Source organism: Tiliqua scincoides, chromosome 1 (genome assembly GCF_035046505.1).
Source record: "Tiliqua scincoides isolate rTilSci1 chromosome 1, rTilSci1.hap2, whole genome shotgun sequence".
NCBI lineage: Eukaryota > Metazoa > Chordata > Lepidosauria > Squamata > Scincidae > Tiliqua > Tiliqua scincoides.
The window spans coordinates 133518887-133546771 of NC_089821.1; the positions used below are offsets into that span (position 1 = coordinate 133518887).

Below are 27885 nucleotides of genomic sequence, written 5' to 3' on the forward strand. Positions count from 1 at the left end.
TGGATAGAATCCTTTGAACTTGACTGAAACTCAAAGCTTTTTCTAGAATATTAAAGTCTCCTGAAAATGCTCTGTACATGTCCTTATAATACTAGATATAGTTTGTCCTTTTAGCAGTTGGGAAACTTGCAGATTATCAAATAGATGTGGCATATTCACATATGAGATAAAAACATTGTTTCACCACAGTCAATGGGGAACATCTAACTAATATGGTCAGGATTTTGGATCTAGCAGAATTCACCTTAGTAACATATCCACTGTTTGAATACATGGAGATCAGACTTGCCAAGCAGCAGTTCAGCTGAGACTTCCAACACCCCTTGCTATGTCTCCTATTTTAACACACTTACATACATATGTAAAAATTTCCTGAGGCCAGGAGTCCATCTCCACAGGCTCTCTCGACCAAAGTCAGATATTGTTTTTATGCCACCTGTGAACAGATACAGCCCACTCAGTGCTGCTGCTGCAGCCATGGTGAGGAAGAGGCCTCTATTAATTACCTGTTGGAAGAAAGGGAATTTGAGTAAGAGGTCTGACTGCTGGGCGGCGGAGAGGTGGCAGTGGGGGGAGACGTTCCGGGGCAGGGGAGGGGGGCAGGATCAGCGGAGCTCAACTCCACCAGATCCTGAGCCCTATGTTGGGCCACGTGGTCCAACATGGAACTCTCCGATTCTGTGCCAGCTCCAGAGCTACCACAGAATTGAGTAGCCCCACTGCGCAGTTACTTCCCTTACTCAGGGGAAGGGAACAAAAGTCCCCTTCTCCCAAGGAGACGGCTGGAGCTATCCAGGGTGTGTTAGATACTGCGGCAGCCCTGTGCTCCAGGCAGCTCAGGATTGGTCTGTAAGCCTTTCTGCCCAACATTGCATATACGCAACAGGGATCAAATGTGTACACCTGTGAGATGGGCAGAAATGGGTTAATTGCCCAGTTAAAGTAAACTGCCAGCACTAATTTCCCTTTCATCACTTTCTCAAAACTTATATTTATAGTTTCTCACCCATCTTTCTTGTCCATCAAGATAAGGTAAGTTGAATAAAAAATAAAAAAAATTAAAAGGCAGCATAAGACACTAAACACTACATCTGTGGAAAAAACTACAACAGGCAGCCCCATCCTAACCTGTGCTGGAATAGCCAGGCTGCAGTGGTCTGTGCTGTATCCAGTGCAGGTTAGATGGCTGCTAGAGGTTACCTTTGGGGTAATATTTTTCCCCTCACTCTGTGTCGAGCCCAAGTCTGCCCTTTGGGCTACTCAAATCTGTACCAGCTATTTAACTGGTGCAAATCTAAGAAGCCCATGCAGGATGCCAAGGCCTGGGAATGGGGGTTAGGATTTGGCACGTGCTGCCACTGCTGATCCTTCCTACTTCCCGATCCTGATCCACCTCTCATTATCCCTCCCTCTGCTCCAGAACGCCCAGTTCCCAGTTTCAGAATGCCCTCCTGCTCCCCTCTCCCACACCCTGTGCTGCCCAGTGCAAACTTATCCTGTCCAGCTGGTGTAGGGGGTGAATCTAGCTCTGCCAGCATTGGCCTCTGTGCTGGCCCAGTCAACTCCTGAGTTGTCACAAATGTGCCTTAGCAACACTCAAGAGCCAGCGCAAGGGGCTCAACATGGCATTTGGATTGCACCCAAAATAATTTATGACCCATCCTATTCTGACACCATGCTGATGGTGCATGGATGCCAGAATTATGTCTATCATACCCTAAGCCTGTCTTGGTAATGCCATACCAATGGTGCATAGGCACTAGTGCAACAGGGCCATAAGATATACCTTTCTTGGCAAAGAAACACTGACATAGCCCTTCTCAGTAACACCTCCAGCACTGAAGGAAATACCAGCACAACCCACTATCAATGGAACAAAATCCTGATGTGGTGCAACATTGGTGTGAGTTGATGTATCATTGCTACAACATTTGTGCATCACTGGTGTGACAGCCATGTTTCATCGGCATGATGTCTGTGTGACATTGCTATGACATCTATGGGCCATCAGTGTGATATCCATGTGTCATCACAGCAGTGTGATGTCTAAAGAGCAAATCATTGCTTCCAATCAGCCTCAACACTGGTGGACAGAGACCAGGATGAACCAGGAGGTAAGGATGAGGGAAGGTGCAAGGCCAATGAGTGGCAAATGCTGGAGGGACACCCCCCTGCCGGCCATTAGAAATGAACAAACAACAACAGGCACTGCCAGCAATGGGCAGATGCCTCAGGGTCACAACATCCATGCATACATAACATAGTGATATCACAGGTGGTGAATGCTTTCCTTAGGGTTTAAGCTCTGTGCCAGAATAGTGTGCCATATCCTGAAACAGCCCTCTTTAAATTGGGATGCTTTAAATAACCATCATAGAGTGTCTAACTTCCCAATGTTAGACCACCACCTACAATGGAGTGGTGGTAGGTCAACTCCAGATGGTTCTGGATGAAACAGATTTCTTTGACCTGTTCCAGTTTGGGTTGTGACTTGACAATGGATCTGAAACCACCTCGATCACCTTGGCATACGTCTTGCACAGGGCAAGTGCAACTCTATTGATTTTTGGATTTTCAGTATTATTGACCATAGTATCCATGGTCTGACTTGCTGAGATGGGCCAGGATGGCACTGTTTTGTGGTAGCTTCCTGGAAGGTTGGTACCAAAAAGTGATGCTGAAATTACTGTTTATGTCTGAAGCCTTTGGATTATAAGGTCTTTGCCTGAGAAACAAGTTGTCATTTTATCTTGTGCTTTCTCTTCTGTGACCCTTGCCTAGTTTTGACTCAAACTCTTGACTTCATTCTGGCTTCTGGCTTGATTCCTCAGCCCTGCCTTCTGACTTAGTTCCTGACTTGTTGATCCTGACTTCTGACACTCCCACAGGTATTGCTCATGGCCAAGCCCTGGCAGCCATTTGCCTTGGTTTAAAATGATTATTCAAGTCAGCCACATTCAGTGCCATGAATGTTTGATTATTCATCTTCCCTTTTCCCTGATCTTCCCAACAAAATCCTATCCCCCTCCCGAGCCAGTTGAACGTGTGCTCAGCTAGCACAGGCTGTTGCAAACATGTCATAAAGCATGTTGCGACAGTGCACCAATTAGTGGCACTGACAGGAAGGCCTGTGTCATCCTGCTGGTGCCGGCAAAGGAAGCAGTGTGTATCAGACTCACTAAGTTCCTCACTGGGCAGAGCAGGAGGAAGGGCAGGGAGGAGTGGAACAGGGCAGGGGGAGGGCGGGAACAGGTGTGGGTGGATTGGGCCCAGGAGGGGGTGGGATCAGTGGTAGCGGTGCACAGGATATCCCATCCCTGTTGCAGGGCCTGATCTACCAACACAGGGCAACAGGGACTTGCACCAGCAATTTAGCAGGATCAGGTCTGAGTTGCCCATTGCAGTTGCTGGAGCTTTCACCGGGACAAGGGGACAAATGCTCCTAACCTCTAGCATGCAAAATTCCCCCACAGGCACTGCTGTATTGATGCTGAGGAACTTGGATAAGATTGCGCTGCTTATGTATTTACTGAACAGCACCAATTGAAAACTTGTAACCAAATATTAAGAATTACTTTTTACTATACTTGCTTGTCTGACAAGGTAATCTAGCCTGTCCTTCATTTGCCTATTTTAGAAAAGGTATATCCTATTCTTCTCATGAGATGCAGGGCAGTTTACAACAAAAAATCAAAACAATAAAACCACAGAATAATTAAGGGCCCAATCCTATCCAATTTTCCAGCACCAGTGCTGCTGTGCCTATGGGGTATGCACTGCTTACTGTGTTGGGGAGACAGTCTTGGAGGCCTCCTCAAGGTAAGGGAACATTTGTTCCCTTACCTTAGGGCTGCATTGCAGCAGCCCTGGTGCTGAAAAGTTGGATAGGATTGGACCCTAAAAGAGCTACAATAAAACAAGCATAAAATGAACAGGCAAAGAATGGTAACAAACAAAATTCTCTTTGTATTTCTAGATCTGTATCACTGGACTCCAACTCATTTAAAAAAATCTTTCACTGATATCATTATTCTATTTTTCTATTATAGTAAAACGGAAATTTCACATGTGGACACTGTACACCTCTAATTACAAAAAAAAGGAAGCAAATGTTACAAATGCATAACCTCAGACAAATCCTCCTAAATTCCACTGACCTTATTCTGCCATTTCCATCTTTGCACAGCTTCATGGTACCGGATTCTGGTGAATGTTACCTGAATTTGATTACAAAATCACACAGATGATCACAGAAGGAAAATAAATAATTGGGAATGAAGAAGCATGGGAAATAATGCAGAATTTGTGCTCTTACCATGCTGTACAGAGGGATAATAGTAGAGGGGAAAAGGGCATGAAGAAAGTTGTCTATGTGCTTTCGGAAGATGAACCACTTTGAATTAACATGTGCCCGCATCTGAAACAAACAATAAAGTCCATCATATTTGGTGACATTGTTCAGTGTTCAGTTGTCATCCAAATCATATTTAAAAACTTACCTCTATATAATTATACATGGCTAGATCTGAAATTGCATGGTCATCTGGCACTCTCAGTCTTGAGAATTCCGGGAGGCAGACACCTAGGTGAAGAGGCAGGGCCATTTCACACCTTATGCAGAGACAAAACCACTCAGCAGTGAGCTGTGTTCAGTCATGGCTCTCTGGTGAATGCACCTGTATAGAACATCTTTCTCATGTTCACACTTTTACATTTTTAGGTTTTACACTTAAACTTTCTTGGGTATAGCCATAAAAACATAATGTGTGAGGTGACTACAGTACATAGCACTCTTAACTAAATTACAACCTCTAGTGAATACATCCCTTGTTTCCATCTTCCTTTATATGCACTATTATCTACCATTACAGCACATTTGCCTGACACCCTGGCCCAATGGTTCCCAAACCTGGGACACAACTCCCCCACAGCCTCTTCTTCCTGGCTCAACTGGGCACAGCCATCTTAGATCTCGCAAAATTTTGTGAGATTCAAGATGGCAGCACCCACATCTCTTGAGATTTTGTGAGATCTAAGATGGTGGCACCCAATTCTTGCAAGATTTGGGCTCCACCGTCTTGGATCTCATAAGACTTCCCTTCCCTGGCCCACACCCAAAATTATTCCTTAAGAACAGCAATGTAATTATGTGATATATATGTGTGTGTTGTACTGGAAACAATGTTTGATATGAAGGTTTAAAATATCTCATTATATCTAGTGATTGAACCCGTGTTTAACCCTTTTTAAGGGTTAAATTTAAGGGTTAAAGAAAGTACCTCTTTTTCTTCTGTCTAATTTGAACTTCACAAAGAATTTAGGGGCAGGGAGTACTACTAGAACAAAAGAATGCAAATAGAGAAAGATGTGAATCCCTCTGAAAGTGAGGCATACAGTCTGAGACGGGATACGTTTTATTGAACCATACAGTATTTTAAAGCCATTGTTGCTTTCTCTTAAGTCTACTTCACATCAAAACTGTTGGACAAAACTGTTCTCTAGGCAACAAGAATAAAGTTCAAAGCATAACAAGCAGAGCAAGCTGTGCATATCCATGAGAGTCAATTACTTCATTAAAGCAAATTTGCAGATGATTGTAGAATGCCACTCACCATAACACAGAATGATCCCTGTTCTAACTGCTACCAATCAAGGACGGCATCCAAAGTCAGCCAAATCAACTTGTGGTTAAGGGCTCATGTCCCGTAAGACCAACCTGGTCAAGCTAACCCCTGAATTGTCAGTACTGATGGAAGCAGTAGTGCCCAATGCACCAGCAGAAGGTGGGGGGCACCATGGCAATCCTACAAACTCTGACCCAGGTAACATCCTGGGTGTCATCCTTTGGAAAGACAATGTCCTAGCGGTTCCCAAATTTTTGAGCTCTGTGAACCATTTCATCCTCCACAGTGGGTTGCACCTGATGCTCAATGTTTTGCCTGCTAAGATGCTCCCAGAGGTCACTTCCAGGTCATCCCAGGCCTGTGACCCACTGCATTGGCCTCCATGGGTCCAGAATGCCTTCCAGCAGTGACTGGAAGTTCCAGGTGCAAACTGGAAGTTGCTTCCTATCAGTTCTGGGAAGCGTTCTGGGGACCTGTAGAGGCCAATGGAGTGGTTGCAAGCCCACCACAACCAGAAAGCAAGCCCACTGCACATCAGGTCACAACTCACTGATAGGTTGCGACTCACAGTTTGGGAAATGCTGTCCTATACATAACTCAGGCACTTTGACCAAAGTTTCACAGGCAGCATCTGAGCACTCTTGCTGATGACATCACTGTTCCTGCTGTAAGAGACACCCCAGCACTCCACTCCTTCCCCCCAATTGCACCAGGGCTTATAGTCCCATGTTGCGTGGGCCAAACTGTTTTGTAATCGGCTTCCTTCATCTTGAGGCAATCATGGTGGCTCCGTTAGTGACTCTGGGGAACACTATCTTTCCCAACAGATACATATGTACTCACTGAGATCATTTTGACACTGGGTCATTAACTCATCAAAAACCAGACAGTCTTCAAATCCCTGGAGAAACACAAGGAAAAATAGCTAGCTTAGGATGTTCATTTCTAAACCCATAGAACAGGAAGAAGATTATGAAAACAAGTCAAGGGCGCAATCCTAACGCCTTATGTCAGTACTTTCCAGTACCGGCATAGCAGTGCCAATGGGATATGTGCTACACTGACATAAGGGGTTAAAATTGTGCCCTAAGCATACATTAGGGCAGGAGGTCTGGTCTAGAGGGTAGAGCCTCCGTCTGCCTGAAGATAACATCCACAGGTCGCCAGTTCGAGGCCACCGGCACCGTGCGACCTTGAAGCAGCTGACAAGCTGAAGCCGAGCTATTCCATCTGCTCTGAGCGTGGGAGGATGGAGGCCAGAAAGTGAAGCCAGATCGGAATGAAACACCTGAATGTAGTGGTTCTTGAAAGAAAGAACCTTCTTTCAATTGTAAAAATCCCTATTTAATTAGATAAGCCTGCCTATGTAAACCGCCTTGAATAAAGTCTTGAATAAAGACCAAGAAAGGCGGTATATAAATACCTGTTGTTGTTGTTGATGATGATGATGATGATGATGATGATGATGATTCAGCCAAATCTAGTGCCTCTAGTGAACAGACACTGCCTGCCGGACACTTGCTGGTTGCACAGGCTACTGGAGTTAGACTGCAGTTTCTTTGCATTAAGAGCTTCTTTGTAGTGTAGACAGACAGGCTATAGTCATGCTATGGGAGACCTGACTGCCTCATTAAGAACCTCTTTGTTGTGCTCTGACCATAGCTCATGTCTGTATACTTAAAAGGCTACAAGGGAACCATGATTTGGTTAAAACTAGGGGGAGTCAGAAAAGGGCTTGTTAAAAACCCTTACATTTTCTACTATAGTTTGGGTATGGGCTCACATTGTAATCTCAATTACAACTCTTATATCTGCACTTATTTATATATTCTTTTATTTTTTACATTTTCATACCGCCCTTTTCTTCAAAGAGCTCAGGGTGGTGTACACAGCTGCTCCCCTCCTTTTGTCCTCACAACAACCCTGTGAGGTAGGTGAGGCTGAGAGAAAGTGACTAGCCCAAGGTCACCCAGGAAGCTTCGTGGCTGAGGGGGGATTTGAACCTGGATCATCCAAGTCTAAGTCTACCTCCTACACCACTACACCACCCTTGCTCACTTATGCTCAAAAAACAATAGTTAAAATAAAGCAGAGTGCTTCCCCTACCAGCAGTATCTTTTGAATTGTGACAAGGGATCAGGTGGTATTGGCAGAAGTGTGACAGCCCTCATCTTCTTTCACATTTCTTCAAATGGCCACTAACTACTGGCAGTATTCAGTATGCATAATTAGTCATCATGTAGTGACAGAGAACTAATATTTTCAAAATAAAGGAAAATGATGGTGTCTAGCATGTCAATAAGAGATCTGGTTAGAGCATTCCCTCTGACCTGCTACATCTGTTTTTCTGTGGGATGGGGAAGCAGTCAAATCATCCACATGCAGCCTAAAAATCATACACTCCAACAATGTGTATTGTTGGAGTAGCCACTCCATGTGGCTACTTTATGTTTCAGTTCTAAGATTAGGAACAGCCCAAGACTTCCTGGTGCCTGAAGCAGAATGCCGGATGTGATGCTCTTTACCTGTGATGCTCCAGCCTCTGCTTCTCCTGCTCCCTGGATTGGAAAAGAAAGAGGAGGGCTGGAGCAGAAGAGGAAGGGTGGAGGAGAGAAAAGCAGGGGGCTGAAGCAAAATGCTCTAGCCTACCACTCTATTCCCCATAGTTCCATTCTGCATCCCTCTTTCTTTTCTAATCCAAGGAGCTGTAGGAAGAGTAGCAGCAGTGCAGGCAAGTGCATAGACAGAAATGGGGGCCCTTCTACCAATCTATCTCTGTCAGCCTTATGGATGGGCTGGCCCTTTCTAAGAGTCCATGAACTCTATAGCAGTTGTTCTCACACATTTAGCATCAGGACCCACTTTTTAGAATGAGAATCTGTCAGGACCCACCAGACGTAATGTCACGACAAGAAGTGACATCATCAAGCAGAAACACTTTTAACAATCCTAGGCTACAATCCTACCCATGCTTACCTAGGAGTAAGTCCCACTTACTACCATTGTTAAAAGAATATACATAGTACCTTGTTAAAAGTAAAGGTCTGTAACATTTTCCCAAATGCAGTCACATACCATGTGACATACCATCAAGTCTAACATATTAAAAATAAAATATTGAAATGAATGGGACCCACCTAGTGGGTCCCAACCTACAGTTTGGGAAACACTGCTCTACAGGCAATAGTTACTTAAATAATTTAAAATTAAAACATCACATTGAGAGATATAAAACATTTGGAACTGCAAAGTCTGACTCACAGCATTCATGCCTTGTCCATAGAAGGGGACCACTGCATGTGCAGCATCTCCCATTAGCACACAGCAAGAGTCAATGTGGTAGGATGAGCACTTCACAGAGACCATGGCCTGTGCTGGTAGTAAAAAGTAATCCCTCATCAGTTCTTGCCTGAAATCAAAACAGCACATCATTGCTCAATTACCATGATGAATACGAAGAAATTTTACAGCAATTGTGAATATAAATACGAAGAGATTTTATAGCATTTGTGAATATGGTATCCATGAGTCACAAACAGGGAGTTGATATTCACTGACATACTAAATGATGGGGGAGAAAAAAAAATCCCTTAGCAACTAGGAATCTGTACAGATAAGCAGAGAACTTCTGCAGCGGCAGACCTCCCAAGCCTTGTGCTCCAGGGCAAAAGTCCCGATGGCGCCCCCCGCAGGATGTTTCTGTCCCCCCATACGCAAATCCACATACCCCTCCCCACTTATCTGGAGTGCATGGTGCCTCACGTGACTCCAGGACACATTGGGGAAGCCTCTGAAGGTTCCCTGAAGCTTTAAACTGTGCTTCTGGAAAACCGGAAGCACAGTTTCTGACCCTGTCAAGAGCCTCAGAGAGGCTTCTGCTGGGTCCTAAAGGTTTGTGAGACTCCGCACCTGGGGCATTTGCCCCATAGAGTGAATGGGAGGTCTGCCACTGAACTTCTGGTTGACTAAGGGCACAAACCTAACCAACTTTCTAGCACTGACCTAGCCGCAATGCAGGCCCAAGGTATGATAACAAACATGCCCTTACCTTGAGGAGGCCCCCCTGACTGCCTCCTCACTACAGGATGCAGTGCATGCCACATTGGCACAGCTATGTCAGTGCTGGAAAGTTGGTTAGGCTTGCGCCGTTATTGTGCTACAACACTCAAGGAGCATGCACCCCTTGCACCAGCAAAACAAAGAACTCAAATATATATTCCATACAAAATATTTTCTACAGGTAAAAGTGCAACAAAGGAATTGCTGTTTGATTTCTGTGGCATGCGATTTCAATCATAGCATGTGTGGATGCAGCTCTTTTACAACTGATTGATTGCTGCTTAGCACAAGGAGAAATGACAATACACAGATGCTATCATTCTGTGGTCAGCAAACAGATGAAGTAGCAGTGTGTAATAGATAGCGATGCAGAATCTCCTTTGTGTACACCAGATTGGCTTTGATGGGCTTGTGGAAAGGTTGCATAGTTTGTGACAATAAGGAAATGTATAGCCAGAACTAGCCATTTTCCTTTCTCTTATTAGAGGGTACTCCAAACCGTGGCCTGTGGGCCAGATCCAGCACCTCGTTAATCCCTCCCCCGCATGAATGGAGTTTACCATTGGGGGGCTGCCATTTTCACCGCTATCTCCCCTCACGTTTGCTCTGCCCAGCCACTTCTTTGTTCTGCCACCCCAGCAGGCTCTGCACCAGGACTTCCTGGCAGACGTGGTGGGACAGAGCGAACGTGAAGGGGTGAACAGAGGTGCCAATGGCAGCCTCCTCATCAGAATGGTAAGCTCTGGTTGCACCAGAGAGGCTGTTTGAAGCCTTTGTTTCCTTTCTCTTATTACACTGTATGGTTCCCAAACTTTTTAGTACTCTATAATGGCACTCTATTATAAAATGACCCACTTAGCTTTAAAGGCTAAAAAAATGTTTCACTTTACCAGCCACTCAAGCCTCTGTTTTTATCCTTTTTACTATGTTGTGTGTGTATAGAAGGGCTTCTGGAGCATTTGTTGAGGTCCACGTTCATCAAAGAGGGACTATTCTGGTGGCCATGTGTTCCCTTTCACCTGGCCTTCAATAAGAATTGAGGCACTTTCACCTACTCATGAGGAAATGCCCACATGTATTTTCCTCCTCAGCTTGGAGGAGGGAGAGTTTCTTGAGAGTTTGTTTGAGGCTGCTTTCATCAGATTGAGACTATCCTGGTGGTGTTGTGCTCCTCTTGCCCTGAGTGGACTGAGGCATGTTCGCCTACTCACAAGTGCACATGCTGCTCCATTTCATTTTCCATAGGGTTCAATACATTTTCCTTGTTAGCTATTAGCTTGACAGTTTCATGACCTACCAAAAATTGGTTCTGACCCACAGGGAGGGGGTAAAACTGGGCAGGGAAGGGTGAGGCAGGGAGACTACAAGAAGGGGTGAATCTGGCAAAACTGCTAGCGCAGTTCTAAGGAGATACATGTCCTCTGAAGCCTCCTGATCTCTCCCTCCCCCACCCCCACCCCCACTGGATACAGCATACTCATTTTTGGTGTGGCTGCACAAGCAGGGGGAAGAAGGAAAGGACTTGGTTCTAAGAAGATCAGGGAGGAGCCAGAACCACTTTCTGTACTACAGCAGTCAGAGGGCAGCCCTTGCCTAGCCATCTTCAGATCCATAGGGCAGATCCCACATCACTTTAATTCCGTAATTCAGTGGTTCCCAAACGTTTTAGCACCAGGTCCCACTTTTTAAAATAACCTACCTAGCTTTAAAAGACTAAAAAAAACCCTACAATTTCACCTTATCAGCTGCTCAAGCCTCAGTTTTTATCTATTTTTAGTCAAAACAATGGTGGGGGGAAGCCTTCTGGGGTATTTGTTGAACTCCATGTTCATTGGATTGGGACCAATCTGGTGGTCTTAGGTTCCCCTTTGCCTGGCCTTCAATAGGTGCCAAGGCACATTTGCTTCCTCATAAGTAAACACACACACATGGCTCCGTTTCACTTTCCACAGGCTCAATTCATTTCCCTCATCAGCTTGGGGGGGGGGGACTTTATTCTCAAGTGTTTTGGGGGGCCTGTGTACATCAGATTGGTACCATTCTTGCGGTGTTGCATTCCTCACAGACCTGCCCTCATTGCACCCCAGGGCAGGTCTCTATATGCTGCCACTCCCCCCAGCACGCACCACCACTACCCCCCCCCAGATTTCACAGAGACTTGCGCGATGTTCTGCATAGCCGAAGAACCTTCTGAGGCTTCCCATGCTGTTTTAAACAATACTTCTGGTTTTCCAACAAAACTGGAAGAATTGTTTAAAACAGCGGGGGAAGCCTCAGAAGGCTTCTTGCCCACTGCTGAGTGCTGCATGGAGCCTGCCTGCCCACAGAACAGCTCAGTGGGGTGGCAAGGTGGGTGGAGGCAGCAGCAGCGGGGGTGTGACGAGCACATGGCAAGCACAGCACCCAGGGCATTTGCCCCCCTACTCCATCCCAGGTTCGCTGCTGTTTCAGCCTGCCATTGAAAATTGACTGAGGCATGTTCACCTACTCATGAGTAAACACACACATGCCGCTCACATTCCTTAGGTCTCAGTACAGTTTCCTTGTCAGCTATCAGTCAGTTTCACAACCCACCAGCAATCAGGTCACAACCCACAGTTAAGGAAAAACTGCTTTAATTCATTATGATCAATACAAGAAAGAAAGTCAGTAGCCTACAGTATTTACTGGATAGCTCAATGTCATGTAGAGAAAATAAATGGCAACATTGCTATTTTATGGCTGGTTTTATTATATTATGATCTATGCCTTTGTGTTGTTTTTTTAATGGGAGACTGCCTGGGAATACCAGGTGCTGTAGGCTTATACCATAGTCTTTCGAGAATCAAGGTTGCCAACCAAATTTTTTAAACACCTTGAAGGGTTGTAGAGACTTAAAAAAAATAAAACAAAACTTACTTTCCTATTAGAGGAATTGAGTCTGGAAAGTAGGTTTGGAAGAAATCTAGCACCTGATCTCCTGTTGTGAGCTTTTCAAAATCATCAAAAGGCATGAAGAGAGTGCACGTGAATGACTTATCCTATAGATTTAAAAAAAAAGTAGGCAGTTTAATGAAAATGAAGCATAATTGACTAATTTTTGACCAGAACAATGGCATCCTGAAACACACAGACAGACACAAGAGCAAATACTGGGAAGTGAAGGATGGGGTGGGGATCCCTCCACCCTCCCTCTCACTTTTGCCAATTGCTTCAGGTAGTAGCACCACAGCGGAAACATGCTAGTCCAACTCTACAAGCAGCCCTCTCCTCACCACCTTCTCTTCCTCTCTCCTTCTGAAGCTGAGTGCACAGAGAGGGCAGCCAGGTAAGGGGTCAGCCTTTAGTGCTTTGGTTCAGGCCCCAAAGTCTTATGGGCCACTACTGCACATGTCATCTTCACACTGGGAGGCTAACTATGATTATGCTACCTTACGCCTAAGGTCAACTACCAGAACCTACAACACAGAAGCTTTCGCATTTTTGGAGCAACCGAAGCTCCAACCGAACAGAAGTCTTTTCCTAATGTGCAATGAAATTAGCTCCAAATTTCAAATTATGTGCTCCTATGAAAAGACAACTGTAATGATATTTTTCTACTCATACCAGGTTTGGCAGCGCAATCATCATGAATGTGTTCCTGGGCCAGATGTGAAGATAGTTTGGCTCCATTGCAAACTGAAAGAAAATAGAAAGGAGGAGAAAGAAGCTTACAATAGAAGCATGTAGATGTAGCAAGCTGTGTTTGATGTCAATGACACAATCCATTGGGAACGGAAGAAAGCAAGGTCTACTCACATCTCCGTTCTTTGGTGGAATTGTCAGTTCCATGTATCCATGAGGAATATACTCTTGGCTATAATTGAAACGTGTTTGTCTCATGAACTGTTTTCTAACTGTAGAAAACGCTCCATCACAACCTACCATCAGGCTGCAGGTGACTTCCTTCGAGATCTGGTCTGGTCTGTAAATAAACAACAAAAAGAATACTATTGTCTTATTTAGATTTGCACTCCAACCCCTTTCCTCCACAATTAAATCTCACATAATGATTACAGTGTGTTCAGTGGAGACTGAACTTGACATTTATTTGAACCACCTTTGTTAGCATTATGTAAAGGGTGTCCCCTACTTTTGAAAGTTTGGACTTACCTTTATGAAGGATTAAAAATATAAAATCCACACTGAAGGTAATTTTCTTTTCCAGTTGGGTTTTGAGAGTTGGAAGAAGTAACCCTAAATATTCCAAAATCAGTTGTTGAAACCCCCCCCCCATCTGTATCTTAATACTGTACAACTGTTAACTTGACGAATTCTGTCTTTACTGTCAGGTTCCATTAACAATAGAATAACAGTTTTTTCATGTGAGCAAGCAGTTTTGATATCTTCCAAGGATGTTCTCACAAAGATACTCCTATGTACTGGTTACAGAGTTTTCTGAATATTATTAAGAAGAGATTGTTTATCATAGAGGACCTCATGACTATTGATAGCAGTCATTATTCAATACAATAGACTGTGTTATGTGCCGAATAAGATTGGAACTATCATGTTGGCGATTTAAACTTATGTCTAAAGAGATAACCCCTGCTAATTGGGTAAGAGGCACTTTTTCAAGTGGGTGCTCCTTTTTTTAGCAGGGGGAGAGTAACTGGCCCACTTCCCCCCAGCACTGTCTGTTCTAGTGGCTGTCTGCTGGTGTTCTTTTGCATCTTTTTAGATTGTGAGCCCTTTTGGGACAGGGAGCCATTTAGTTATTTGATTTTTCTCTGTAAACCGCTTTGTGAACTTTTAGTTGAAAAGCGGTATATAAATACTGTTATAACAATAACAACAACAACAACAACAACAATAATAATAACAATACTGCCATGGTCAGGCAGCTAATCCTACTGGGTTGCCCCATTGGCGGAACAAGCATTCCATGAGTATGCCAGCGCTGACTGCTTTACGGCAGTTGTAAAGAGCACTCTGGCAAATGTTCCCTTACCCAGAGGAAAGCTCTGCAACTAACTCCCCCACCCCACCCCCAATTCAGCAGTAGCCATTACAGCACTTCTGCAACAACAAGGGAGGGAGGAAAGAATAGGATTGGACTCTTAATCTCTTTTTGAATGCAGATACCACATTCTATTGATACAGGTAATGATGACTAGAGTCATTATAAAATCTTCAAGATAGTTGAGAACAGTCAACTTGCTCAACTGTTTGGGTTCTGATTAATTATTAGAGTGCTCATGAGGGTTGGGGTTACCAATTACCCAGAAAAGGTCAATGTCCTTGATTCTACATTACAGTGGAGCAGTTTGTGTCCAAAGTACAACTCAGTATTGGGATAATTTTCTGCAGCTGTAGAAAGGAGAAAAAGCAGTATCATATTAATATAACTATTTGGAGAAAACTAGAGCAAACTTAGCTCTATGACAAATGACATTTTCCTTAGTGTCAGAGATGTAAGTAGTTATTTCTAAGATGTGTGCATTCATTTAAAATATAATACTGTACATTTTACCAAACACATAGATTTATTGCAACTAGTCGACAAACTACTACAATCTCCCTCATAACTGATGAAATTTTGTAGGTCAGTGGTTCTCAAACTTTTAGCATTGGAACCCACTTTTTATAATGAGAAACTGTCAGGACCTACCAAAAGTGATGTCATAACTGGAAGTGATATCATCAAGCAGGAAAATTTTTAACCATCTAGCCTGCAATCTTGCCCACATTTACCCAGGAGTAAGTCCCAGTTATTATCATTGTTAACAGGATATACAAGCATTTAGTATTTGCATTTTCTCTGTATACCAGGTGCAGAATCTTTAGTTCTTGTGAGACATTCAGCCCAATCCAATCAGCAGCCCATAGCTATGAGATGCAGCTATGCCAGAAAGGTTTGTGCTGCATCCTATGGGACAGGGCAGTAAACAACTGCCCTTCAATCACTAATGGGTCAAGCTGCAGCAGTTCTTTAGTTCTAGTTTTGTTTAGTCCTATTGTTCTGCAGAAGAAGTGATTCAAAAAGGGAACTGAGGGGGGAAAGTGTGCTTCCGCCCTTGAGGCATATGCAGTTTGCCAGGCTTGAGGAAAGGCGTATATTGCTCTGCTAAACTGGAGGAGCTTCCAAAATGCTGCTCTCTGCAAAACGCTTGTGTGTACAGAAATGACAAAGAAAAAAAGTTACTTACCAGTAAGCAGTTCCTTGTTTAAATTTGCTCTATCTATAGACAGAATATACTGAAAAAAAAATTGAAAAAAAAATCCACCATAAGGGGCAGAAGATTTTTGTTTGTGCTTAAATGTGTAGGAATGGTTTGAAGGAAGCTGATTTTCAATCATTTCAGTTAGGAGACTTCTTTAGCTGCTTGCTGTAGGGCCAAGATTTGACCTGCTTAGGCTAAAGTAAATATTGCAGGCCCTCACACCCTAGAAGGAGCCTCAAGAAGCCATGGGCTTGTGTGCCTCTTGTCATCTTGTGTGTCTCTTGTTGTCTTGTGTACTTTTGTTGTGGTTCTCCTTTCTGCTCGCCCTCCACTGAGGGAAGCCTCTCCCATTATTTCTAATAGAAAAGTGTCTCCAGTAACCATGGATGGAGATCCAAGGCAATTTTTTGGTCCCCTTTACCCTTGTGTAACAAGAACCTTCTATAGTCATATTGTCAACATTAGCAATTCCTTAATTTTAAAGAGCCCACATCAATTCACAATACTCAAATAAGAATACTTAAAATAAGAAAAACCCTACTGGATCAAGCTAAGGATCCCTCTGGCCAGTGCTATTCAAACTGGGGCGTTGTGATGCCCCAGCCTGAGGGCCCTGGTCTCTGCCCCCTTAAGGGGTGGGGGCAGCCTAGAGGCAGGGGGAAGGCAGCGGCGCGATCCCCAGGATCATGCCGCTCAGGGGGCTGCAGGGGCTTGGGTGCACTTAGGCAAGCCTCCTGCAGCCTCCAAGGGGTGCAGGGAGCCCGGCGCAACTTCTGGCAGGGCTCCCCGCAGCAGGGAAAGTGGATGCAGAGCACGCCCCTGCAAAGACTTACTCCCAGAGAGTTTGAGAACCACTGCTCTAGGCCAACTCCCTGTATCTCACAGTGGCCCACCAGATGGAGACACTCAAGATAACATGATACCTGTATCATGTTGCCACTCCTTTGTATCTGGAATTCAGAGACAGGCTACTCTAAAACCCAGGGGTTGCAGACAGTCATCATGATTTGTAACCCGTGATGGACATTTCCTCCATAAATCTGTCCAATCCCCTTTAAAGGCATCCAGCCCATGTACCATTACAATGTCCTGTGGCAAGGAGTTCCATATATTACTTATGCACTGGATTAAGAAATATTTCCTTTAGTCTGTTCTGAGTACTCCGACTCTCTGATGTTATAACTCACCACTCTCTTCCCCTTCACATTTTCTTTTCTTTTCTTTCTGCCCCTGCTATTTTTCAATCCTCTTTCACCCCTCTTATTTTTCACCCTCTTTCAATCCAGGGTGTAGATTAGAACAGGCGTGCCCAAACCCCGGCCCTGGGGCTACTTGCGGCCCTCAAGGCCTCTCATTGTGGCCCTCAGGGAGCCCCCAGTCTCCAATGAGCCTCTGGCCCTCTGGAGATTTGCTGGAGCCCACACTGGCCCGACGCAACTGCTCTTAGTGTGAGGGCAACTGTTTGACCTCTCACGTGAGCTGTGGGATGAGGGCTTCCTCCACTGCTTGTTATTTCATGTCTGTGATGCAGTAGCAGCAGCAAAGGAAAGGCCAGCCTTGCTTTGTGCAAGGTCTTTTATAGACCTTGAGCTATTGCAAGACCTTCATTCATTCATATAAGTTCATCTTTAATATATTCATTTATGTAAACTTATGTAAATTTATTCAAATTTTAAATGTAAATTAATTTTCCCCCTCCCCCCGGCCCTCCACACAGTCAGAGAGACGATGTGGCCCTCTTGCCAAAAACTTTTGACACCCCTGGATTAGAAGATGAAAGAGGAAGCAAGTAGGTGGACAAAGCTGGGCACATGCCACCAGTCTGCTGCCTGGGGTAACAGCTTCAGTTGGCCTCAGAGATAGGCCGGCTCTGCTGGGAACCCACCCAGGGGCAGACAGGAGATTTTGCTACTCCCTTTACAGTGTCCCTGAGTGCACTCTTTTATTTTCTCTCATGTAAAAGAACAGTTGAGGGCACCTATAGAGAAAAGTAGAGAGCTGCACTTGGGATACTGGTAAGGTGAGTTTTGGCCTTGATAAGGACAAAACTGTTCTCCACTTCCCTCACTGACAGGGATTTTAAAGAAGTATGCATGCAATGTAAGTGTACAATGCATCCCCCTCACAATTTCCTTCAATACAAAAGCACTCTCCTTGTATGCCCATCAAGGACTCTTAAATAGTTGCATAATAGGAGTTAGGCACATCACCCAATAGGAAAAATTACATCAATTAAAAGCTAAAATACCTGGGAAAATACATTTTAAATCAATTAAAATACGTTTAAAATATACCTGACTTTTTGTTCCATAGAGAATTGAATATTTTTTGCCTGAGGGCATGTGAATCCTTCTTGCCCTCATGGGGATGCCCTTTGACACAATCTGAAATCCAAAGAAAGAGAGCATTGGTTTACTTCGTAAGAATAATACCCTAGAGGTCATATCCTTGTGTGATTTTTTTAAAGCAACAATCCTGAGTTACAAACAGTTCTAAACTTTTGCAGTTTGTGTTTTATTATAGTTGCATAAAGCATCATCAAGGTTACTTAATATCAATCGCTCAGTAGCTCCTAAACACTGTCACAACATGGCTGGTACCCTGTGCAAGGATCCATACTTATTAATGTATTTGTGGAAGCTCCTGTCATGAACAGAAGGAGAGTTGCACTCATGCAAAGGCCGGTTCTGTGAGAGGAAGGATCCTTTCCATGAGCCCAAATCACAAAAGGAGCTTCCACAAGTGCAAAATGACAGTGAGCTGCAGCCAAAGTTAAGCTTAAGAAATTGTTGCTAGAGGAAAGTCAGAAGGAAATTTCTGACTTCTATCCTGCAATATAGACAGGAAGAAGCTCCTTGTTGCGTTTCCAACATCACATTTGGTGGAACGAGATTTTACTGTGGTTAGCCAACTTCTCTCCCAGCAAAGAAATTGAATTCAGATTGCTAAACATGGTGATTTAAAATTCCTACTGTGTGACTTTAAAACAGACATTGGGAAGCTGGCATCACTTAATCACTCCCATCCATCACATTAAGAATTTATTGTTTCCCAGGATCCTAACATTTCTGAAAACTTGAGCCACTCTGGGATTTTGAATGAAAAGCAGGGTAGGAATCTGACTAAGTGGAGCCCCTGCTGCTTGGGGTCCAGGTGGTATGGCTCATTGTGCCTTATTCAGATTCCTGTAGAAAATGGCCTTTATGCTACCTCAGGTCTCAGCTCCTGCCAGGCCAAGGGTTAGCTATGTTGCCTTTGGGCTGTGAAGGTGTCTTCCTCATTTGGTTGCTTTTCACTTCTCATAGGAAGCTTCACCTGAGCTAGTCTTGATATGTGTCTGCCAATAGCTGCAAGCTCTCAAGTTGGCTTAGAGCCAACCTCTGCTTACCCACCAAACTTTCCTGCTATAATCTGTAAACAATGGATAATTTTCCTAATCTAATTGGTTTTCTTTACAGGACTTTGTAAATAAACCAGATGCGTTTACTTAATTTTACTTAATTTTTACTTAAATTTTAAAAAAAATTATTGAAGAATGAAGTACAGGCGTCATGTACAACATGAATAATGGTTATACAGGTCCAGCCTTGTTATACAAGGATATTTTATACACGGATTTGACTCAACACGAATGGCCACTGCAAATGAGAAGGAATGTGCTGATCCCTGGAGAAGGGGAAAAATGCATCCCTTTAAAACCAGTTTAAAAAACTGAACAGTCCTTTAACAATAGCCTCCTTAATGAGAGAGAGAGAGAGAGAGAGAGAGAGAGAGAGAGCTGGCTGACAATCCATCAATCCTTCTCTCTCCAGGCGACCCCTCCCTTCCCCTTGAGCATGTGAAAGAAAGGTGATCACTTTGAATTGGTGAAGGGAGGGACTGAGTGAAGTGCCTTTCTAAGTGCTTGGAGGAGGACTGATTGATGAATTGTCTTCTTAATGACTTATCTTACATCACAAAGGTCAGCAAGGCTGTTTTAAAATCACAAGTGCACAGAAACTTTGTTTTTTAAATTGATTTGCTATAGTGCATTTTTTGCCATCCACATGAGTGCTTGGAACCCACACGAATAATGAGGCTCAACCTGTATATTATTTTTTTTAAAAGACAAAGTCACCTGGTCTTCCATTCCAATAGCTTTGAGAGCTTGCCGTCCCCTGTGAGACAGAGCCAAATTAATACTTCTGCCACGAACTGCATTGGAACCACGGATATCTGAAACATAATGAAGTTGTCATTCTGTGGATTGCCCGTTTCCTCCATTTTGTATTTCTATTGTGTCCTGTATTGTGCTGTATTGAGGAAAAATTTATGTACTATTTCAGGGGCATCAAACAAAAGGGCTTCAGGCCAGACACTGGAAGCTCTTTATCAGGCCTGCATGATAACACAGGCCAACACACATTTTGCTTCCTTAAACGTTACACCAATTCCTGGGTATATTTGGGGTGCCGATTCCAAAAATGGCATCTGTTTTGCCCATCACGTCTAGTTTTGGAGACATGGCATAGCCTCTTTAGTAAATGGTTCAAGCAGCTTCCTCATGAGGAAGCCTACACCATGGCTTCCTCATGAGGAAGCTGCTTGAACCATTCACTAATGACGCTATACTATATCTCCAAAACTAGATGTGTTAGGGCAAAATGGATATCATTTTTGGAATTGGCACCCCAAATTCATATCAAACCACCATAAAGTTTGGGAAAAACTTTTCTGACCCTCAATTTTGTAGGCCTGTGTAACTGGCTCTCGCAGCACTGCCATCAGCATCTTTCAGCTGCTGAGCCTTGGCAGAAGGGGTGCTGCTGAAAGGGCAGTCTATATGATAACTGGGCTCTCCCGTATATTGAAAATATTATCAAGATTCACATATTTTCTCTTCTGTCGTTTGCAGCTAATGAGTTCCTAGGTGAGAAACAAAGTGCTTATTTCTGGTCGTCACCAACTTAATTATGTCACTTCCTGCTTAATGTCCTCAGCAGGCACCATGAAAGTTCTTCAGCCCACTGTATGAAAGTAGTTGACACTGCTGTCCTAATTACTGTAGTTGGAGGTCTTCAAGCAAAACCCCAACAGGCACTTTTGGATTTTCTTGCTCCAAGCAGAGGACACTAAACACTAGACTACTAGGCACTAGACACTAGATGTGTTCAGAAAACTCTTTTCGCCTGTATAATTCTAGTTTAGATTCTGCTTTAGAAAAATAAGTTAAAAGATCAGTCCAGGAAGACAAATGTATTGGCTGGAAAAATGGGGGGGGGAGGGGAAACTTCAGGAAAATAGTAAACTAGTGAGCTAAAATCGCTGCTTTGGGGAAATGAAATTTAAAGTTGGTCATCTGATTGGATAAAATATGAGAGGAAGGGTCAGCAGTTTCTTATGTAATGCGGGTTGAGCCAAAGCACCAGAACAGCTGCTTGGAACACTGACAAGGAAGGTGGTTTTTGCAAAATGCAGTGTTGAATGAGGAGGTTCTTTCTCTCGGCATATGGCCACAGACTGCCATCCAATCCTTTCGAGAATTTTCTTTTCGAATTTGCCTAGCCTAAATCCTGGAATGGACTGTGGACGGCAGTCAGTGTGGCCCAATTCTATCAGGCACAAGGGATGCAGTGCCGCCAGTGTACTGGTTGGGGCATCTAATGCATGGCCCAGGAAAGGGAGGGCAAGAGGGCTAAGAGGAGAAAAGTCTACCTGGATCTTGGCCATCAAAATGGAACTCCTCCAAGCTATGCCAGCTCTATTACTGGCATAAATCTGAGAAGACAGTCTGGGATGGGAATTCAGAATCTGGCAGCTACTGGCTCTGTCGCAACCCTCTCAGCCCATCCCTGGCCCTTTCTTGCCTCTCTGCTGGTAGAACCCCACCTGCATGTGTGTGGCTTCTCTGCTACTGGCAGCCATATAGCAGCCACTGGTGAATGGTCTGCTGCAAAAGCAGGCCCCTCATATGTCGCAATATGTCTGTGCTATGAGCAGATAGGATTGGGCCATTATTAACAGCAGGGCTTTTTTTGTAATGGAATGCACCGGAACGGCGTTCCGGCACCTTTTTCCCCCCCTCCTCTCTGCCCCCACCTTTTTTCCCCCCTGCCTGCACCACCCTGCCCCCTTTTTTTCCCCTCCTCCTTGCCCCTACCTTTTTTCCCTTGCCTGCACCACCCCACTCTGCACTGCTGGCTAGGGAGGGATTCGAACCTCCAAACTTGTGCTCCACAGCCCAGCACTCTCTCCATTGGGCTATAGGAAAGCCTATTGTCAAAGTGTTCAGAACTAATATATAAGGTCTTCAGCCCAGCTGGTGGCTATCAGTGCCTCAAGTATTAGTTCCAAACACTTTGAGCCTAAGAGCTCTGGTGGCTCAGTGGTTATACTATAGGTCTGTGCTAGGGGTTCAAATCCCACTGAGGAATAATTTTTATTTTTTTTTAAGGTGGGAAGGGTGCTCCATGGCTGCAAAATATAAAGGTTGGTTGCTAGTTGCCAAAAGGGGGGCCAGTTGAGGCTGCAAAACTCCTCAAAGTTCAGTCCCAGGCAGGCTCTTTTTTGAACTTTTTTTTTTAAGTTCCAGTTAGGACTTAACCCACAGTTAAGCTCCTGGAGTGAGCCCCCTGCTGGAGGCTGTGGGTTAAACCCTGGGACTTAAAAAAAAAAAAGTTCAAAAAAGAGCCTGCCTGGGACTGAACTTTGAGGAGTTTTGCAGCCTCAACTGGCAACTAGCAACCAACCTTTATATTTTGCAGTCATGGAGCACCTTCCCACCTTTAAAAAAAAAAATTATTCCTCTGTGGGATTTGAACCCCAAGCTTCTGGCTTCACAGATCTACAGTTTAACCACTGAGCCAACAGAGCTCTTAGGCTCAAAGTGTTTGGAACTAACACTTGAGGCACTGATGGCCACCAGCTGGGCTCAAGACCTTATATATTTGTTCTGAACACTTTAACTACTGTATAGGCTTTCCTATAGCCCAATGGATAGAGTTTCCTATAGCCCAATGGAGCACCTCCCCACCTAAAAAAAATGGGGTGTTTCACTCCAGCTGTGGCAGGAGTGCTTTTGCTATCAGGGAGCTCACACGGGATGGACGCGCGTGTGTGCGTGTGTGTGTGTGCGTGCGCGTGCGCGCATGTATTAAAAAATGGTTTAAAAATAAATAAATAAATAAAAAGTTGTGAGTTCCTGCACCTATTTTTTTTTACAAAAAAAGCACTGATTAACAGTATTTATTATTAACAGTATTTATATACCGCTTTTCAACTAAAAGTTCACAAAGCGGTTTACCGAGAAAAAAATCAAATAACTAATGGCTCCCTGTCCCAAAAGGGCTCACAATCTAAAACGATGCAAAAGAACACCAGGAGACAGCAGACAGCAGCAGACAGCCACTAGAAAAGACACTGCTGGGGTGAGGTGGGTGAGATTCACATTAATCTGTGATTAGCAAAATGCGTTCTAAATAGTGATCTGGATTAAGTGACTGCTGGCCGGTTACACTTGTTATTAGGCTGTCATAATGCACAGCCACATTAATCTGAAAAATGCCTTCAACTACTAATTAATACAACCACGGCTCTTGACCTTACCCTGGTGATTGAGTTGAGAGGCTAGAAAGAGATGAGTGCTTTTTCAGAGAATGGAAGGTGAAATGAGAGAGGCATTTTTGCCTTTTTGTCACCACACACAGAAGTCAGTATCTGGCTCCTAAAAATATATTGCAGGATTACAGCATATCAGTCCAAAAGACAATATTGTGCTGCTCTCCTAAAAACTATGGCAATTAAGGAAAGATAACTCCCTCTCTCTAGAAGTCAGTGGGATTGGCAAGGTCATGATTCAGGTTTTAACCAAGTTTGACACTATAAATACAATCAAAGTGAGCATACCTTGTCTGGCTTCATAAACTTCCACTAGGAATCCCCGTCTTGCAAAGAAGCAAGCATTTAAAGCACCCACCTGCAAAAAAGCATTGTAGAGGTTCAAAAACCCGTTCTTCTCCTGTTTCTTCTTTTTTAATTGGAACTTGCAGAAGTTCTCTTAGTCTTGTCTTCCTAGTCAAAGAATGCCCAAGGTGGTTCCAATGATATTATATTCTCATACAAGTGTTTTAAATCTCTGAATACTTCTGAGTACTGTCTGTACATAGGGACCAAGGAAGCATGACTTGGAAGTCCCACCCCTGTACTGAAACTCTCCTCCCTCCCAACTTGCAGTTTCTAAAGAGGCAAATGTTATGCTTGGGGAGATAACTTCCCTGTGATGTAGTGTGCTAAGTACAGAATTCTTGTACAGCAATGGTTGTTTGCATAGCGTCAAGTGTTCTAATCTGTCTCACTATGGGTGCAATCCTATCCTGCGCTGGAACAGGCAAGCCAAGAGGCTTGCGCTGTATCCAGTGCAGGATTGTGGCCATAAGCAGCTCAGTCAGAGGCAAGAGAAAACTTTTTCCCTTACCCCTGGGTAAGGGCCGCTGGCCCCTATGGATCTCTTTGGATTTGCGCCACCTCTGGAGAACAGAAGATGGCGCACCTCCTCTGGAGGTGGCACAAGTCGGAGGAGAGCAGAGCAGCTTCAAGCCACTCCATTCTCCCCCAGAAATGGGGGTTGGGATCCTACATAACTGCCAGATCCCAGCCCTGCCTCCTGCTCCCTGCCCACCCACCCGCCTGCCCCTACCCTGCCCAGGAACGCTTTCCTCCCACCTCCCTCCCACCTACCTTTCTTCATTGCTTTGGCCCAGCCAGACTGACACAACTCGCAAGGTGGAAGCCGGTGCAGAGGCTTGCGTCAGCAGGCTGGTGCTTCTTTGAATCCAGCTTCCTCTTGAGGAGAAGCAAACGTGCCTTATGGCACGTTTGCAGACCTCCTGGGCCAGCTCAAGAGACTTGCATCAGCCCATATGTGCCCTTTCATTTTCCAGTGTTGGGAAAACCGAGCGTGGCTTCACTCAAGTCGACTCCTTGAAAAAGAGGCCTAATGGGGGCACTTTCCGAGTCTCTGAGTCCTTTACTGACTCTAATGGATTCAAATCAAGTCACACCCACCTTTAAAAAGACCGCTGCAGAGAAAACGGGCTGCTGCTGGGCTCTATGGGTGTGTCAGAGTACTCACTTTCCTGCTGTTCCCACCTATCCTCCCGAGGAAAGGAGGATGGGAGGGACTGAGTGAGAGCTGGGACAGAAGGAGTGATAGGGAGGAGAAGGGTCACGTGCTGCAGCTGGGAGCCTTACCAGAATGGTCCAGTCCTTCGCAGCCCTACTCAGTAGTCCCACTTTATCTGGTGATTCAATGAGGGTTGCTCCCCCAAGTAACAACAGAGCCAAGAAACCATAAAGTTGGAAAGCAGAATCGGGCAAAAGAGTTTTCTCCTGCCTCTCTGGCCTTCTGCAGCCAACTGTAAGGCAAGAAACCCCTTGGGCTCCTCCTCCTGTTCTCCCTCAGCCAAGAAAAATATCTGAATGTCCATCCTTTGTCCAATATATCAGAGATGGGGGAAAAGAGCTTTCTTTCACCTCCCCCATCTTACTTGGATGCATTAACCCTTCACTGCCTGCCGGCTAGAACCACCCTACTGCTTGCCATCAGAATGCTGGCCCCACAATATTTTTCATGTGGTGAAAACAGTAAGCAAGCACTCCCAGACACAGGCAAACTCGCATGTGTGGGGACAAGTTCCAAGTCAGGGGGGCCTGACTTGAGTCTTTTTCAGAGTTTTCCATGTGCACGACTCACAAGTCGCTGCATCACCAAAAAATGTGCATTTTCGCAACTCAAGTCTCGGTCACTTGACTCGAGTTCCCAACACTGCTATTTTCACTCATTTCAAAAATATCCCTTTGTAAAAGCTACTATAAAAGAGGAAAGAGAAAGGCACAAAGCAAGCTCTGTGATGTTTACTTGACTTGTTAATACAAAACCCCACATCCTGTTCTTTCACACAATCCTTCTCAGGCCCTTGTTTGAGATCCATGAAAATTCCTTGTGCTGATGCACTCTTTAATTCTACCATCCTGCCCATCATACAAAATCTATTGTGAATAACACCAGTTGTTTCTAGCAATGCTCACCATTTTCATTTACTGGAAGTGTTTGAACAATTGCATAACAGGCAGACACAGCTTTTTCCTGAATGGGGCTTTAACAGCTGGGAAAGGCGACTCAGGGCTCAATTCTATTCAAATTTCCAATGCTGATGCAGCTGCAATGCTGCCCCGTGGCAAGGAAACGAATGTTCCCTTACTGAGGAGGCCTCCATGACTGCCCCACTACTGGGTACAGTACATGCCCCATTTGCATGACTGCTGCACCGGCACTGGAATGTTGGGTAGGACTGGGCCCTCAGTTGAGTTGCTGCCATTTAGGTAACCCCTAAAGGTATACTGCACAGTATTTCTTAGGAAATCAGAAGTGCCTTTCTTTCGTTAAAACACACACACAAGGTGGGCAATCCTGATTAGGGCAATAGCACATAGGGAAGGGCTTTGCAGAGCACCCTCTGACATGGTTGTTTGCTGCAAATAGTCACTTTGTGGGGGAGAGAATTTTCAGTGAGAATAATGCATGAGAGGAGTACGATAAACTCCCCATCTCCAGCACCATGACCCAATCAGAGTGATTCCCCACTGTTTTTTTATATAAAACAAGCAGTGCTTCTACTTCAAATCACGGTTAGGTGACTGTGTAATTTGATCCTAAGCTATACAGGCATTCATCTGAATAATGGCATCACTTTTTCCACATCAGACACAAGTGTGCTTCCATATATTTTCAAAACAATATTAGTTATCAACCCCTGGGGGCTGGGGGATAGGAATAGGCCCTCAGTTTGGCTGTACTTGTCGTAAGAGGCGACTAAACAGCCACTGGGTAGATGGGACTCGTCAGCCTGGGAAGGCAGCTCATCTGAGAGAAGGAAAACTCTGATCCCAAACTTCCACTGCCTTGTGGCTACATCCAGTTATGGAAAAAGCTTCAGGAGTCAACCTCGAGGCAAAATCCAGAGCCAGAGTCCCTGAGGCAGTTCATGGCTGAACACAATCAAGTTTTTGAAACTCCTGTGACGCCGCTGGAACCAACCGTATTGGCTTCTGCCTTTCCATTGGACCATTTCAGCGACGTGGAGAGGGGGGATTTGCTGCATGGGTAACAGTCTATCCTCCATATCTACTGTACCCAGGCTTTGCGCACTGGAGAGGACACTCTGTTCCAGAACCACCATTCAGAGCGTGATACCATAGTCTTCCGAGACTGAAGGATGCCAACAAGGCATTAGTTATCTCCCTGAATGACTTTTATCTGCAGACTCCTACAGAAAGAGTCAAGGAGCATGTCCTGCTGCAACATGTTTCTTGACTCTGACAGCCCCCCAACTAGGTTTCTTCCAAAGTCATTTTGCAGGAGAAAAGCAGATCCTGAGGTAGCTGACACTCTCAGTTTGTGCACAGTGGAGGTCAGGATGGACAGCTTAACTGTCCTCTGTTGTTAATTTTTGTCCATATTTCTATATATAAACCTAAAGCACAGTTGAATATTATTCACCCACCCTGAAGATGTCATTACCATTCTTCCAATTTTATTGCCCGTCATCAAACTAAGATATGGAAAGGAAAATAGACAGTGTTTCATCAATAGTCAAGCAATTAGTAATCTCAAAAGCATAAAGTGTATGTTTCTTACCAAGCCTCCCCCAACAACTACCACTTTTTTCTTCTCAGATGGGTCCATGACTTGAATATGTCTTATAATTTTTTCTTATCTTCAGTCTCCAGGGAAAGAAGTATGTACATTTTTCTTCCTTGGTCCATTTAGACTAGAGCATGAACTAGGTAAACAACTGCATTTATCAGAAAACATGCTTGCATGGGAGGAGACAAAGGCAGTCCAGTCAGGTCTTGACTGAATGGTCAAAGGTCAGCAGAAACTGATTACTTCTGGCTATGTGATATCAAAACAAAGTCTTTTTCACTGACCTTCACATACATTAGATGACTCGTTCAACACTCTGTTTCAATTGAATTAAAAT

The 27885-nt window shown here is 44.4% G+C and overlaps 1 protein-coding gene across 1 annotated transcript; it reads right to left on the minus strand.

Moving 5' to 3' along the window:
- Nucleotides 1-335: 335 nt before the first annotated feature.
- On the minus strand, nt 336-27587 carry KMO (kynurenine 3-monooxygenase). Its single transcript, XM_066622171.1, has 15 exons — nt 27540-27587; nt 23750-23819; nt 19983-20080; nt 18160-18249; nt 15851-15899; nt 14924-15011; nt 13461-13626; nt 13269-13340; nt 12582-12703; nt 8886-9033; nt 6468-6525; nt 4500-4582; nt 4316-4417; nt 4158-4217; nt 336-506 (listed from the first exon to the last, which is right to left on the minus strand). The coding sequence occupies exons 1-15, from the start codon at nt 27585-27587 to the stop codon at nt 336-338; spliced, it is 1425 nt and encodes a 474-aa protein (XP_066478268.1).
- Between the last annotated feature and the right edge of the window lie 298 nt (nt 27588-27885).